Source organism: Ochlerotatus camptorhynchus, unplaced genomic scaffold (assembly GCF_037179485.1).
Source record: "Ochlerotatus camptorhynchus isolate MF236.1 unplaced genomic scaffold, CSIRO-AGI_Acam_v1.1 ptg000045l, whole genome shotgun sequence".
In the NCBI taxonomy this organism is placed as follows: domain Eukaryota; kingdom Metazoa; phylum Arthropoda; class Insecta; order Diptera; family Culicidae; genus Ochlerotatus; species Ochlerotatus camptorhynchus.
The window spans coordinates 1,478,517-1,495,177 of NW_027040536.1; the positions used below are offsets into that span (position 1 = coordinate 1,478,517).

The window sequence follows — 16,661 nt, forward strand, 5'->3', positions numbered from 1 at the left end:
GTCCGAAACGTCTGACGACAATATAATCACTTCTTAAAAGAGCACTGGTTGATAATAGGGAAAGGAAACTGCGAAGTTGTTATTTTCCTTAATTGTTTAATTCGACGGAGTCAGGCATGAAATACCTAAGGTTCGCAAAATGCTGAATTAATTTGCATTAAGTACTTAATAATCATAAAATTATTTTTCAACAATCAAGTTCCACCGACTTACAAAGCTGGCTGCCCTGCCCCGCATTGAAGCTCGCTGGCTGACCATATTGCCATGCTGCTGCTGCTGCTGCTGCGACACAAAACCACAGCAATCGCCTCCGTTCAGCTGCAGTAGACGGGAAGAACATGTCACGGAAGGAACGTGACGGCGTCCGGTGCGAAGCGGTTTTGTTGTGTTCTTGGAAGCGGGATTCATAGTGAGTGCATTGGAAACTACTGGTCTAACGTTTCGTGACGATCGGATCCTTTCCAATCAGTTAGTACCGAAAGGTGAAACGAAGTTGCTAGTCGAACCACCGGTGTTTGGGTGGGTGTTGCTCGCTTGTGTTGTTTCTGCCTGTACCAAAACGAATGCCATGAACTATCAACAGGACTCGGAAGTTTGTGTGCGTAGAAACTTTAGTGTGAAAGTGTGAAAGCTTCGGAGAGCATCACGACACGTGCACCGTCCGATATAATACATGTGCCGCTCTCCAGTGAACTCCAGTGAGCAACAACGCTATCAGCTCGCGGCACAGATTTGTAGCAAGGGCAACACCGGCAGTAGCAGTTTCTATTATTGTTGATCAATTGGGCAATCAGTGAGAATAGTGCGATACGAAGTGGTCGTACGATTATTGCAGTGTGTTCAAAAATAGCCCACCGGTTGTTGAGGAGTGCCATTGTCGCCGGCGGTGGAACTGAAGCAGCGAACCAGGAGAGGGAGGAGCAGTTTATCAATTGAATTAAATGTGTAGACCAATTTAGGGCCAATTTAGTCGCGTCGTGTCTGCCAAACTGCGAACGAAAACAATATCGAAGCGAAGGTAAATTGATGTGGTGGTGTGGCAATGTGATATAAACAGGTCTGGTTGATGTGGATTTCGTTCTCCCGCTGCTTGAATCAATTACGGAGTTTGACGTCACACTCCGTCAACCACAGCGAGAGAACGAGGGAGACGACAAATTCACATTGCCTGACCTGTTTACATTATTACGTTGGTGGTTGTGTTGGACATATGGTGGAGTTTTTCACATGGATTTTTTTTCTCGGCTCGGTGGGTGGCAGAAGGATTAAGGACAGGACAAGGACGAGGTGGCAAGGATCGCGGGTTGATGAGATGAGAGCTTTTGTGTACGTCGGTGTGAGTGTGTTTGTTTGTGTTTGAAGTTTGAAAAAATAATGCTCGACTTTGTGTTTTCTCACAGCATGCTTTTTTTATATTGGATTGCTTTTTTGTATTGGAAGCGTTTGCAATTGGAAAGGGAAAACGGAAGCAAAGATGTGCCTGCTCATGAATTATGTAAACAGTGTTCGCCTTTGTATAACGTTTTAAACAGATTAAAGTCAACCTTTTGTGCTCTTAAAGTTCAGTGCAGAATTGAGCTTAAGAAATAGTTGATCGAGATGTAAAAATTATCCATTGTTAAGTACTGGAAGCCCCACGTACGTCATCTATTCTTGCTTGAAATGAATCAAAGTTCATTCATACATTTAGTAATCAAGGCGATTAGCCTCGACATGTTGACCGTTGGCCATATTCTTCACCTTCTAATCATTCTAATCCAGCAACAATTGGAAAACACCTACCTACGCGGGGTGTCATTAACTTTTAAAACAATTGAATCGTGTCTGATAAAGAAATTAGTACCCGTGTCGAAGTTTCCATTTGGTGCAGCTGTGTTACCCCCTATACTCATGCACTAAGGTATTAATTGTTATCAAATTTCTTAAACTTTCATACTGGTTTATCGCTGTTGCTACACTCTAATCGCCAAACCGGTGAGGAGTAATAAAATACGCCTGGTATCTGCTGTATTCAATCCACGATAACGATAGATTCCCCATTCATCCTGGACTTTGCCACGAGCTTGACAGACGCATTCGAAGTAATTTTCTCGTTTGCACCTTCGGATTAAGGGGCTTTCACACGTCTGTAAATAGAATCCTCAACCCTCAAGGGTTTTTCCATTCGGTACGTGACCAATTTTAACCTTGTAAGAATTAAACATCGTGACACGCGTCGAAAGGTTACACATGAGCGAGCACCCACTAATCGAAATCAATGAGGCAGAACACGTTTCATGTGTCATTTGGAGCATGCATCTGCTGCTTCAATATCATGGCAACTCGCCGACGTGATGGCTATAGGTACCTACTAATCACATTTGCGCTGAGGCTGACAAGCTGCCAACAATAAAACACCTCCTCACCGCATCCCGCGTTCCGTTGTTTCGAGAAGGCGAAGTGGTGTTGTTAGCGCTTTGTTGTTAATCATCAGCGGGAATGTTGATCAAGCACACTTGATGGGTGACATGTTAGGGTGGTCGAAGAAACACAAACAATTCTTTACTCGATAATGCCCCTTGATCATCACAGTTCGATTAATTTCCTATATTCTACAAACAAAGCTCGCTCGATGATGATTCAAAAGCTGCGTTGGTTCACACCACTATCGCTGATTGTTTTATCAATATTTATTGATTGCCCTTTAATATAATTCATTTGACATACATCTACAAGCCGGACTATGAACAGCCGGCTGGCTAGGGCTCGCTGACTGGCAGTATGTTCCATACGTGTTGTAAGACTCACAAGTTCAAATTACGCTCGTTTCAAGCAAATATTTGGGCCTGTCGGTGTCAATGTACTACATCAAGTGTTCGAAACCTTACACTTGAACCAGACAACGCGGCAAGGCATCGAAAAACACCAGGGATAAACATTTTATTTTGGTGGCCCGCCGCCACCGAATGCGTTTCCAATTACTGGTAATCAGCTGTAATAAAGAAGGGAACACGCGATTGGTCTACGCGCCGGTGTGGTTATCATGCGACTGGCTACCGGCAAAAGCGTGCTGGAAAAATCTCATATGATGGATCTCTACTATCAGCACGTGATTCAGAGAAAGGTTAGGATGGCAAGTTGTTTGTAAACATTTCTGGAGCAACATGTAAAATGGGCGCAGATTAAGACTCATTGAGTTCAGTACGACAGTAGAGCAAATTTGCTTTATCAGACGGTGTAGTTGGTTTGCGTGGGTGTTTTGTGGTGCGAGACAAATCGGCATTTAAAGTCATTGAACAGTGGTCCAGAAGGGTGAATTTCAGGAAAAAAAAAGTAAAAAGTGCATGAAGATGAAATTAAATCAATTTGGTTTTTAGTTGATAGAAGGCGCATCTGATGAGGGGATCATCCTTAAATTACTCATTGGAACGTCACTTAAAAAATGTATTTTTTTGGCTGACGATTTTTTATATTGAAGTGTTATACAAAATTGTAGAAATCATCATTTCCTAAATCTTTAGTGATTGCATGGAAAAATATAAAAAAAAATGAACGTTTTTTTTTAGCTATAGTTGTATGACATTTTTAAGAATCAAAATACAGAAGAAACATGAAAAAACAGCTTTGAACTATATAAAAGAAGTGGGCCCAACTCTTGATGGTCTGAGCCACAGGTAGTTTTTTTCTTTCGATAGAATAGTTTAAAAGGTGTACTTTCATTTTGACGTAGGACTACGTCTTTGATTTCTATATGGCGGTACACTTTGTGAAAACCGAAAATGGAACATGTAACAAATTAAGAAAGATTTTGAACGTTAATAACTCAGCGGCCGCAGGTCCAATTTCAATAATTTTATTTCCAATCGATCAGAAATATGGCAACGCGTCGATAGCAATGCTTCCGAATGTTGATTTTCAACAAGAAACTATTGAAAAACTGGTAAATGTCCAGCTTTGTCCAAAATCGTCGAATTAACTAACAAATCCACCAATTATCTACATGCATATGCTGCTTCCCCAGCACAGTCGTCAGAGAGTAGTAAGTAGACGAAACAAGTCGAAGTGGCATTCGCCTCCGATCCTCGGGCGCGTGCGAATAGGGAGGATGGAATTGCGTAATATTTTGCACACTCATCGCCATACTCAGAACCAAACGCAAATTCTTCGAGATAACTACCATCCGTCGTCTGGCTCGCCGGTCTGATTTACGAGGTGTGCTGAAGGTGTTCCTGAAAAATGAGATCCGTGATGCTGTCACCTACACTAAACACGCCAAGCGTAAGTGGCCATGGATGTCATCTACGTTTTGAAGTGACAGATACGCACTCTGTTTGGTTTCGGAGGTTAAATCATCACCAACTTTGGCAACAAAACGGCTCTTTTCAGGGCAACCAAGTTTATTACAGTAAAGAGTAGGAATAGAATTCATCTGCCTGTTTGTCCACATTCAGAACCAACGACCACACAAAATGCTCATGTAATCAAACTCGAAGCAGGGGTACAAATTATTTTGCTCAACCTTGATCAACTTTGAATCCCCACGGCCGGATGTTTTCGATGGAAGAAGCATCAATCTAGCATCTAATTCGACGAAGACGGCAGGAAACATTTGTGAAGCCGAGCTATTTACAAAAGAGAGTGTCGATGAAGAGAATTGATCAATGTATATAGGACCTATTGAAAAGTGACGCGAGATTTGTTTTCCGTACTGAGCTCCAATGCTACTGAGCTCCAATGCTGCCTCCCAGCTCCCACACCTGGACCCTACATATCGACCCATCAACTCATGAACAGGGGACCAACGGCTTTACTTCCCGAAGGAAGGTGGGATCAGATATGTTATGCCTCAGAACATGCCGGTGCGGCTGAGATTGAACCCAGGCCTGCTGGGATGAGAGGTAATCACGCTAACCAACGGCGCCGATATCTTCCAAGGTGATATCACGGCGAATGAGATCGACCCAAATTTGAGTTTAGTTATCTCAGAAATAAGAAATAAAGTGCACGAACTCAGCGATGAGTAAATTTGCCTCATCTTTTCCCAGGTTTTTCCAGGATTTTCCTGGGAAAAATTCCCGAATTTTAGAAAAGTAAAGATTGGATTCACTCAGTCTATTGATACTACTCCGAGACTGAATAAAATTTTCGTCAATTTCCTCATTTTCTGGCAGATTTTTTAGGTTTTCCACAGGAAACCATGAGACAAATTTACTCATCGCTGAGTTCCTGCACTTTTGGTGATTATGAGTGAACTAAACTCAAATTTGGGTCGTTCTCATTCGCCGTGTACGCAAAAGGAAAAGAGCCAGTGTCGCTACTTGATAGCAAACTACTCATAATGGGAGGAGTTATTGTAGCTTTTATACCACTTGGTTGCACATCATTCTGCTTTAACCTGAAAAGATATAAAAGAGCGCTGCTGTATGGCATTGGCTCATTTTTGCTTCGGACGGCGTGGTGAACAGCAATAGCAGCAGTAGCAGCTTTTCAGGGCCATCAAGCTTACATCAGTAAAGAGTTGGAATAGAATTTATCTGTTATCGTTTGTCCATATTCAGAACCACAAGCCCCCAAGGACCACACAAAATGCTCTCCAGAGTTGTAATCTTGTAACCAAACTTGGAAGCAGGGGTGCAAGTGATTTTGATTGATTCTCTTAATCAACTTTCTCTTTGAAAAAATTACTACAAATTTGGTACGCCTACAATTCAAAAACGGTAGAGTTGAGATAATAGATAATTGATCAATTAAAAGAACTAAATGCTCTTCACATTTATTCCGTCCACTAGCGGTCCTACGTCAAGCTTCCGTTCGTGCCCTTAGGCACAGACCCTTCTACTTTTTTTTTAGAGAAAACCAACCACTTTCATTTGCACTTTATTTTTTTTAATAACGTTCCAAAAACTGGTAAAGCATTTCCATTTCTTCATCAACACTTAAAACGAATTACCACGGAATTTGAACTTATTTTCAACGTATGGCTTCAAAGAAAACATCAGTAGGGTTTTTGATCTAATTTCCGCCCTATTAAGCTCAATCCGCGCCTCACCTTGTTTTTTTTCGAACGGGTATGAAAAATGGAATGATTCTACTACATGTGACTTCTAAATTTATTTACTTTTGCATATGTAACTTTGGATTTGCTATAGTCACATACTACTTAATAGAAATATATATATACTCAGAAATCTTGAAATTTATTATAACACTAGTGCCTCCTAGCAAGATAATTCCGAACTAAACTGTCAAAAATTCAAAAGATCATCTTGGCCTCCTGAACAACATTGCATAAAACAGCATTTTTGTATCTAGCAATGATCTCAAGATATTGACCCAGCATTTAAATGAAATTTATAAGAACACTAGTGTCACCTATCGAGAGAATTCCAAACTAAGTTGCCCTCAAATCAATAGGATTAGCCTCCTGAAAAAGTAGAAGGGTCTGTGCCTAGGGGCACGAACGGAAGCTTGACGTAGGACCGCTAGTGGACGGAACAAATATGTTGATCATCTACCCTAATAAACAAATACCATAAACGAACGATAACCCAAATTGCCGAACTTTTCTACAAATTGTTTGGATGATAACCCAAACACGTCGTTAAGCAAAATAATGATACCAATTTTATTAGGGTAGTTCTTAACTCTTTCCGTTTTAGAATTGGTGGCCCTTAAAAGGGCCGGCTGTTTCTCAAATGGTGGCCACACCAGTGCAAGTCAATGCCAACCGGATGACGGCGGCCTAGTCATGCTGCCTATAGGCGAATCCAATTGAAACTAAGCATTTTTTTCAGCCTCTGGCGGGAAATAGGGAAAAGAGTGATGAGGGTGGAAATTTTTTACCGTGAAGCATAGGAAGAGGACAATATTTTCACCTTTCCTGATTAGTTTATCCACCGCAAGGGCTTGAAATCATCATCCACGTGGAATATTTTGATTTTTGAATCGGGTTTGCAGTAATCCGGCTGGTGCTTCCATATATTTTTGATGAGAAAAATTAGGATTTAAAAAATTGTCTCAGCGGTTATGATCTTCTGAATTTTTAATGTGTGATTATTTCAACTCTAAATCAGTTCAGATCTGTAGATAATCCAAAAATAAGACCACTTCCGATAGAAATGTGCAAGTTGTGCTATAAAATGTACATTATTTTTAGTATTGAAAATCATCGTTATGATGTAAACAAATGGATTAAATGACATTTCCTCTCAAAATCGGCTAGCGCACTCTACATCGATGGTGCATGAAAAGAGTCTATTGCGGGAAGCCTTTTCTCCGGTCGATGCGGATGCTTTTATCGTCGTCTTCGTATTGGTGCTCATACGTCGTGTCAGACGCTTATCCGTCCGTTGCTCGAAAGCAAATGGCGAAGAAAACGATTTGGCAAGCGTTTTTATTATCACTGCTTTTCTCCTCCTTTTCTTTCATTGGTGAAATGGTGAGCTCGCTCATGTGAGCATGCGCAATGTGTCGTGTGTTCAATTTGCGCTCTATCGTTGCGTCCATGTTTGGGATTTTTCGTGACATGTCTTAATTTTGATGTTTTTAATGTGACCCCCAGTATAGAAACTAAAGACGTAGTCCTACGTCAAAACATTGCAGAAAACAGCAATTGTGTATCCAGCAGGGATCTCGAGATGTTATAAGAAGACTAGTGGCACCTAACGAGAGAATTCCATTCAATACTGACCACAATGCAAAAGACCTTGGGCTTCTGAACAACTTTGTAGAAAACAGCAGCTTTTTATCTAGCAAGGGTTTCGAGATATCGACCCAGCATTTACCAGAAAATTATAACATCACTAATACCACCTAGCGAGAAGATTCCGAACTAGAATATCAGCGATTAAAAATGCTTTCATCTTCGTAAAAATATCGCAGAGAACAGCATCTTTGTATCAAGCTTAAAAGGATTCTAGTGCCATATACCGAGAGAATTCCAAAATAAACTGTCATCAATTCAAACAGCCTTGGCATTGTTTTGCAACATTGCAGAAAACTGCAACTTCGTATCAAGCAAGGATCTAGAGATGTCGGCCTATCACTTGCACGACATGTCAACCCTAAATGTACACGAATTTTATAAGAATACTAGTGCCACCTAGCGAGGGAATTCCGAACTAAAATGTTAGCAATTCCAAAGGTCGCAGCCTTCTCAACAACAATGTAGAAAAGAGCATCTTTGTATCAAGCAAAGATCTCGAGATGTCAACCTTGCATTTACACTAAATTCATAAGAACATTAGTGCCGTCTAGTGAGAGGATTTCAAACTACACTATCCTCAATTCAAAAGGTCTTAGTCTCATTAACAACATTGCAAACAACAGCTTTAATTATTGTTTGGATCGTGAAATATTGTATATTGCGCGCGATGTGTTAGCCTCTGTAATCTAAACAACATTGCATATCATGTGATCTTTATTCCTGGCTTGCGTTTTCGGTGGGGATTGCTTGAGGGGTAGATGAGCTAACCGATGGCGATCTCGATCAATATGCAGATGCACTAGATGCACCATCCGAGTTAGATTTTTTTTCATCGTCGTGTGTGTCGGTATCGAAGTCACTCTCCTCTGAGGTCCTGCCACAATTTAACCTCATTTTAATTATTTTTTTGCTGCTTTGTTAACTTTGGGTGATTCTTTTTCGGCTTCTAATCGAGGTTATGATTTTCCGTTGCAGCAAAGGTGGGTTGTCGCAACTTCTGACAGGATCGCTATTGTGAATAACTGACCATTAGCCGGAAAAGAATATGCCCGATATCGCCGCACGTCTTACCTTCAGTGTCCAGTTCGTTGTCCTCACAACACTCATCATGGCTGACTACGAGTCCCTGCGATAGTGCTGAATGTTCAGCACACTGCATTGAGAAGCATTGGGCGCTCTTTGCACCCACACACATCTGATCGACTCTGAAGTGCGTGTCCTCAAAGATATAACCACAGAACAGAAGATGAAGTGCAAACAAATCGGTGAATCAAAAATGGTTGTGGTAGCGTTGCACACGGGCTTTCTATGTGCACTCACACTATCATAGCATGCTGCCTATCTTAACTGCAGGTAGAAGATGCTTTTTACCGCTAGGTACGCTAGTGTTCGCAAATGACAAGTGGAGCCACTTTCCGATCCGAAGCTCCACTACTGTGATATAACCCAAGCCTATCGTATTGCTGATTACCACCTCCAAGCCTACCAAGCTACGTTCTGATGCCGTTGTGGTACCTTCCGCAATGTACCACCGATGAAAATTATCAAACATCTCCCCCCGAACATCTGTCATGCTTCGAAAATAGGATTCTCGGCCACCGCAAACTTCAGCGGAAGCGTTTTATCCGGTGCTTGTAGGTCTTTATAGAACTCGAGCAGATTCCGCCCAATCCACCCGGCTTCACACAGATGACAGACGTGGGCGATTCTTGATTCAACAGCTTATAGCATTCTATGGTCATCCCTATAAAGTCCTATGATCATGCCATCGAATTCCATTCCAATTGAGACTAATGACTGACAAGAATATCAGAGGAAAAACAGAGGAGAAAATGTGTAAATTACCGTTCCGAAGATATTCGGCAAGACCGGGATTCAAATCGCAGAAGATCCCGCTCTGATGCTTCGTTGTACGCTTCGTACAAAATGCTAAATTCAAAAATAAGAATTGTATTCTGGAATAACGCCTTCAATGGGGGTGACCTTTGGGTAAACCATGTGGGCGAAAATGAGAGCAGCGTTGGGAAAGTTTGCAATATTTCACGAAGTTCATCAAGGAAATCACGAGTCATATTGAGTTTTGGTGAACTTTTCCAATACTGAATGTGAGGATTCATCAAGCTCGATGCTCATAGTTCCTTCGTAGTTCTGTTCGTACGACTAACAGCATAGCGTAGGTGTTCCACCATCCCCGTCGTATATTTCCATTTGTTTAATATTGATGAAATTGTTGGTGTAACCTTCCGAATTTATCACCAAATCGTCTCTAGATGTAACCCATTTCAGCCGTCTTGACTGCCGTACCGACAAGAACCGGCCATGGTGTAGATAAAGTCGACTGAAGTGAGGCCCGAATAGAAGCTGTTCTAGATAAAGACACGATCCGCTTAGATTTGTGATGTGATTCGGAAGAGACGGACTTAGTTTTGCTGATTCAGACAATACTTACAGAATTTTTCGAAAGATTCTCAACACCAGTAGGTACTCTTTTGATATTTTTAAATTCTTGATTGAATCCTTGTATCACCAGTTTTATGATCCTAGGTTTTATGTATGACACTCTCTCACTAGCTTCATTTGTGAGTAAACAAACTATTGAAGCGGGTAGTTAACCTTAACAACGATTGGCAAAACGTCAACACTCAACAGTGATACCGTTTGATATTATATTTCTTGTGTCCTACTTATCAAAGTGTGCCATAATGTGCCCATGCTGTGTTTCGGCACAGTGTGCAGAGTTGATTGCCCCTTGGGTTGAAGAGACTTTCAGCCGTACCTTCAACTCAATTGATAGTAACCGGACAAAGAAACTAGATATCAAAGTTGACCATTTTCTATAGAAATCCTCTTCCACAGGTATTATATGAAACATTACTGTATATTCGCAGGCTTGTCAGGTAGTATGTCAGTCACAGTCTTCAGTAAAGTTGGGTCATTTTATGTAATCAAAAGCTTCTCCAAACGTACAATGTTTTCAAAAAACTCAAATGGATGTGTTCCTGAAGATATACCGATTTTAAAGCTATAATTACTCTGAAAATTTCAATATTTGGTAACTCCAGAAGTGTCCCTTAAAATATAGGGAATCTCATCACAGTATTAGTTTTTAAAAATATTTGCCAGATCCAGCAACCCATTTCAGAATGTCTGGAGAGTCACGCCCATTCCGAAGTTACTTTCACTTACAATAAGCCCCGCATGTATGCATCACCGTTATCAAATGGATATTGTTATTACTGTTATTGAAGATAAACCAATACAACCATTCAATCAATTATGTGTAAACGAATTCTCACATGACTAATTTGAAGAGTCCTTTTCTCATTCGAAGCTCATTGTCACTGTCATTTGAGTCACTGACTATCATTTGATATACGAGTTTGGAAGAACCCCAGCAAAATGGTCCCGAACAGACAAGTCGACCCGATCACGGATCAATTTAAGAGTAATTTAAGTTCGATGTCAACCCAATGTCGTGTTGTTGTCGGGTCATTTCGTGCATTTCGTGATGCACCTTTGTCGTAATACTTCCTTTAACGAACACAAATTTTCTTGCATTGCCATGGTCATCTGGGAGGAGGTTCGCGTCTAGTGCATCCCCCAGGAACAGTTCGCGGCCACCAACTGCCACCCGTCCAGTCTTGTGCGTATCCAGCGAGGCATCTTTCATATTGCTCGCAATCTCACCGGCGAGAGACCAGCAGCCGAGCACTTTTGCAAGCGGAAAACTTGCTTATTCACGGCAACGTCGGCCACCGAATCACCACCAAAACTCGCGACGGACACTGTTGCGAGAACTCAAGAACAACGACAGATTCCATCAGACTATAGCAGTGGGCCTGTCGGATCGTCAACGCCCATGGAAATCAACGAATTTCCCGAACGTAGTAACCAGCGAGTCCCAGCTGGAATTACGGAATCGATCTCTCGCACCACCGACAGTATTTCCATTGGGTATAGCCGGGGGATCGAAGACAATTTCGCGAAGGAACCATTCGGACAGCAACAACGGCGTGCCGATAGTCCAGCGAATGTCCCTCTTCTACCGTTAGTTAACATCCAGTCGTATGTTCGCTTTCTGGACGAAGTACAGGCTCAGAGTTCGGAGAACGCCCGACTTCCAAACCCGATAATTGTGGATAATCTTCCGAGTGTCGCCCCTAAGCTAATGGGAACCATACCATATACAGTGTGGCAACGCAATACAAACGAGATGCGGTGGCAGCATGTTCAAGATCAGCCGTGCCGTGATGAGATGGACGAATCCCAGTGTCAACAGCAGCGCGAGCAGAAGTTAATCCATTTACTGAGGCAATCTGAGGAACAGCAGGAGCGGGGCAGGCAACGTATGTAATATATCGAAGCCATGCTGGAAAAGCAGCACGACGTCGAAGCGAAATATCAAAAGGAGAATAAAGTTCAGCTTCATAATTTTTTTTTTTTCAAAAATTCGCCCTTCTGATCCACATGTTTCAATTTGGCTCATTTCATATGTTGCTCAAGATTTCAGCGAAAGTGAAGTGGCTGGAATCGATTTCTTGGTCGAACAACAACATTTCGAGCTTATCCACGATGAGTCATCTGTTTCTGATGGGAATCTTAATCAGTGATGTGTGATTTGTGTTTATCATATGATAGGCTATTTACGTGCCACTATAAAAGGTTTCGAATGATTTCCTGGGCTGCATGTGTGCCTTCTAACGAGAAGTCTTATCATTTTCATTGCCGTCCTACAAGAGTAATTAGACCATCATTTGATGTCGTAGATTGAGCTTGTTATTGGATGCATGCGAAATCATAACGCAATGGAAAATTTAGTATTGATAGTAGCTTCTTATCAAGTCATATATTTTTAATCATGTCTGGGCTGTCGATCTGTAACAACGCATTCAAATTGTCTCTAAAAACAAATGTCATCATCTTTTGTGAATTTTCTTTGAATTGCATAGTTTTAGTAGAGACAATTTCCTATAATGTATCATTATAAAAGATTATCTCCGACCAAAGGGCTGTCACAATAGGGTAGACGTACCAGTAATGGCTATACGTTCCCATTATGGTATGTTCCAATTATGGCCTATGGAATTCCATAGGCCATAATTGGAACACACCATAATGGGAACGTATAGCCATAACTGGTACGTCTACCCTATCAGTTTCAATCAACTAAATGGGACCCATTTGTCATGCAGTTTTGGCGTGATTTTCTACCAGCAATTTTGACAAAACTGGATCAACAAGTTACTATTGTTTGAATGAAAGTCACAAATTTTGGCTACTTTTAACGTAATTCTAGAAGAAAAATATATCAAAATATTTACTTGGAGATGCTGATATGCTTAACGTCAAGTATCAGACTTAAAGTGGTCATTTTATACGATAGATTAGTAGACGGAAGTATAGAGTTGATAGATCCGTTAGCGCAGTGTGAAAATTGTATATCGAGAGTAGAAAGTGAGTAAATTTTGAGGAAGGTACGAATCGGGTTGATCGTTGCCTTTACCAGCGAAAACAAAACCACCCGTTCGCAGGCAGAGCCTACTCAGTTTGCTCTGAAAACAAGGTTGCAATAATTGAGTATTGGGCAACATATTACTGGCATGCTATATAGTTCATTGAGTTCATTCATTGACGTTTTCCAAGCACACATGATTTAAAATATGTAGTAGAAATCCATTTTTGAGAACGCATCATTTTGGCTTTGTGCAAAATCTATGAAAGGCCATTGTAATTTCCGCTTCACTATTGTGAGCAGTTATGGAAGAATCTCTGGAACAAACTGGGGCAATTGGAAACATTGTAAAGAGCGGTAAAATCGCATCCCACTGTAGTAATCTAACCAATGATGCTTTCCTTTAAGTTTATCGCACACACCAGTAACAGTAGTTTCTTCAAATCAATTCCAGATGACCACCACCAACAGCGAGCTGCTGGGGCTTGCCTTCATGGCATTCTTCATCATCACACTCTCCTCAACCGCCCGGTATTATTTCAAATTCTTCTGCTTCGTGATACTGTCGGTGGTATGTGCCGTGGGACCAGTTCCGTTCATGCTTCTCCGGCCACGGGACTACCGGAATGCCTTGTAAGTATCCAATCGAGGTATTACAAAATATCTTATTCATCAATCCAGCGAGAACGATTCCGCCACATTTCCTCGCACAAACAAGACAATTACATTGTTCTTCCCGATTGCTTACATGCAAACGGAAATGTTTCGGAATTACATCGTGATTGGATTACTAGATAATTAACGTAATTTATTTAGAATTTGAGCAAATAAGCAAACTGAACGAATCGAAAGGGACAATTTTCCCATAAATTATTAAGCAAATTGACGCACACAGTTTCGTCGTTCGGTTCGCCCCTTGGACCATTTTGTCTTGCTTTTGCCTTTATTAGAGACAAGTTTGTGCCGGGTTACTGGACAAACTCGAGCCGATGCCGTTATTATTGATAATGACAGTTTTATTTGCTTTCTTGCACTTGTTCGCCATGGTTCTAGATTGCCCGCCTATCTGTGTACTATGTTTGGGAAAATGCTTGGCGCCTCGTTCGAAGTTCGCGGCAAGGAAAACGTTAACCGACAGCACGGAGGGGTTGTCCTAATGAATCACCAAAGTGCGCTGGACCTAGTCGGTAAGGTACCAATGAGAAGGGGAAATTGGCAATTAGTATAGTTTTTGGACAACGGAAACTGAACTGTGTATTTTTTGTTTATTTGTAACTTGTAGTGCTGGCCTATTTATGGCCCATCGTAGGACGAGCGACGGTGGTGGCAAAGAAGGAGGTCCTGTACATGTTTCCATTTGGACTGGCCAGCTGGCTATGGGGGACCCTGTTTATCGATCGAAAAAATCAGAGCTCAGCCAAGACGGCCATCAATAAGGAATCGAAGGCCATCAATGATAAGCAGGTTTGTGGAAAAGTTTTATGATAAATTCGCTACTAGAACTGTCATATGATTGATGCGCATACTTTCAGGCGAAAATTCTATTCTTCCCAGAAGGAACCCGAGGCAACGGAGACAGCTTGCTTCCATTCAAGAAAGGATCCTTCCACGTTGCAATTGAAGCACAAGGCTACATCCAGCCCGTGGTGGTTTCCAAGTATCACTTTCTGAATTCAAAGGCGAAAATTTTCAATCGAGGTATTTCAAATCAACATTAATTACTCCATATTTAGAGTCGGTTTTAATGTTGTTTACTTTTCCAGGCCAAAATATCATCAAAATTCTACCGGAAATTTCCTGTGCTGGCATGACCAAGGAGGACATGCCTCGATTGATGGACCGGGTCTACAAACTGATGCAAATCGAGTACGAAACACTCAGTGATGAATCGCTGGCGATTAATAATCTCAGCAAGAGTCTTTAAATTCCACCATCGAAAATGGAACGCGTAAAACGCTACAAAAAAACTGTAAACGAAGTAAAAGACTTTTGAACTCTTGTTCACGTCTGAGTGGGGTATTAATTTCCAGGAAAACTGGTTAGCAAACACGCTCCTTTATCCACCGCAGCTTTTCATCCATGATGGTCCTTTTCCGCAAAGGAATGGGAAATCAAAGGAACGACGCACCTTTAGCCGTAGAATTGAAGAAATGAAGAGGCTTTCCATCCCTCAGTCAGCTCTGATGAATAGTGCCCTATCTTTGCAGCCACAGAACCACCCATCCTTTTCTAATGGGACTAGTTTTTAAGGAAAATTAGCACAAAGCAAGAATGATTGCTCAAAGAATTAATCTTCCCCGCCTGGACCGAGTAGGAACAAAATTGAACTGGAGCCTCCGAAACATTTAATTTTCCCAAAGAATTTATTCGTTAGGCTAGAGTAGAACGCGAATGGGGTTTTAAGGAATGTTTTATTTTTTCTGTGAATAGCACGAAGTAAGATTAGAGCAAATAAATTAAAAACATCGTGTCTTAACATTGCAATGAATGGACGGGTAGTGATACAACTCTGGAATGGTAGTAGATTTCTGTGCGAATTGTGACCAGTGAGAAATATTCCTCAGATGGATCGGTAAGAATGTAAGATTTACTGCATAATTGATCTTTATATATGCGTCTTTGATTCTGTATATAGATAAACAAACAACTGAAAACAATATTCCTAAAAAGCTACATCTATTTAGAGTGGTGAAATTTTAGCAATAAACAAATATATGGTACATGTGATACACGTTTAATAACATTTCTAGAAGTGAATACAAAACCAAATGAAACCAACAGCTATTATTTCTGAGCCGAAAACAACACTTCCGTTGAATCACCCCCCGTCCGAATCGATTGCATGCCCACAACTGTCAAATCAAAAAAAACAGCAAGCCGTTGCGGAGACAATCACGTGCTCCATGCCCGTCGCGAGTTTAAAAACAATCCCCGTCAAAGCAAAACAATCGAAACAAAATGTCTTCGCACGCTCCGGTCTGTCGGATTTGCCTCTCCAACGACGAACTGCAAGTGTCCATCTTCGGGGCGTACGCCCGCAAGCATCGGATCCTGGTCAAAATCCGCGTGTGTCTTCCGATTACTGTCGACGAAAACGATGCCCACTCGAAGACGATTTGCTACAACTGTATATCGCTGTTGGACCGGTACTACGATTACTACTGCAACTCGCTGACCACGCAACGTGTGCTGGAGAATGGTGACTCAAGCTACAAGGAATACTTTCGGAAGAAGGTGGATCAGCGGTTCACGACCGCCGTGGATCATCAGAGCCGACAGGATGGTGGCACGAGGGTGGTCCCGGCGATTATGGAAGGACCAAGCTCGTCAAGACAATCGGACAGAGTGCAAGCTGTGGATTTGCTGACGCAATCACCACGGTCTCCATATTTCAAGGCTATCTCCAGTACGACCTACGTAGTTGATCCGAGAAGAAGTCCACGAGCTCCGATTCCTTCAACTAGTTTTTTGGATCTCGGGAAAAGTTATAAGAAAAAGAAGAAGGAAGCCATTTCCAGGAGATTG

The 16,661-nt window shown here is 41.6% G+C and overlaps 1 protein-coding gene across 1 annotated transcript; it reads left to right on the forward strand.

The window, feature by feature from the left end:
* Window positions 1-302: 302 nt before the first annotated feature.
* On the forward strand, window positions 303-15,910 carry Agpat2 (1-Acylglycerol-3-phosphate O-acyltransferase 2). The gene is made up of 6 exons (XM_065238627.1): window positions 303-1,018; window positions 13,591-13,769; window positions 14,190-14,323; window positions 14,419-14,600; window positions 14,669-14,834; window positions 14,900-15,910. The coding sequence occupies exons 2-6, from the start codon at window positions 13,591-13,593 to the stop codon at window positions 15,058-15,060; spliced, it is 822 nt and encodes a 273-aa protein (XP_065094699.1). The 5' UTR covers window positions 303-1,018; the 3' UTR covers window positions 15,061-15,910.
* The last annotated feature ends 751 nt before the right edge of the window (window positions 15,911-16,661 follow it).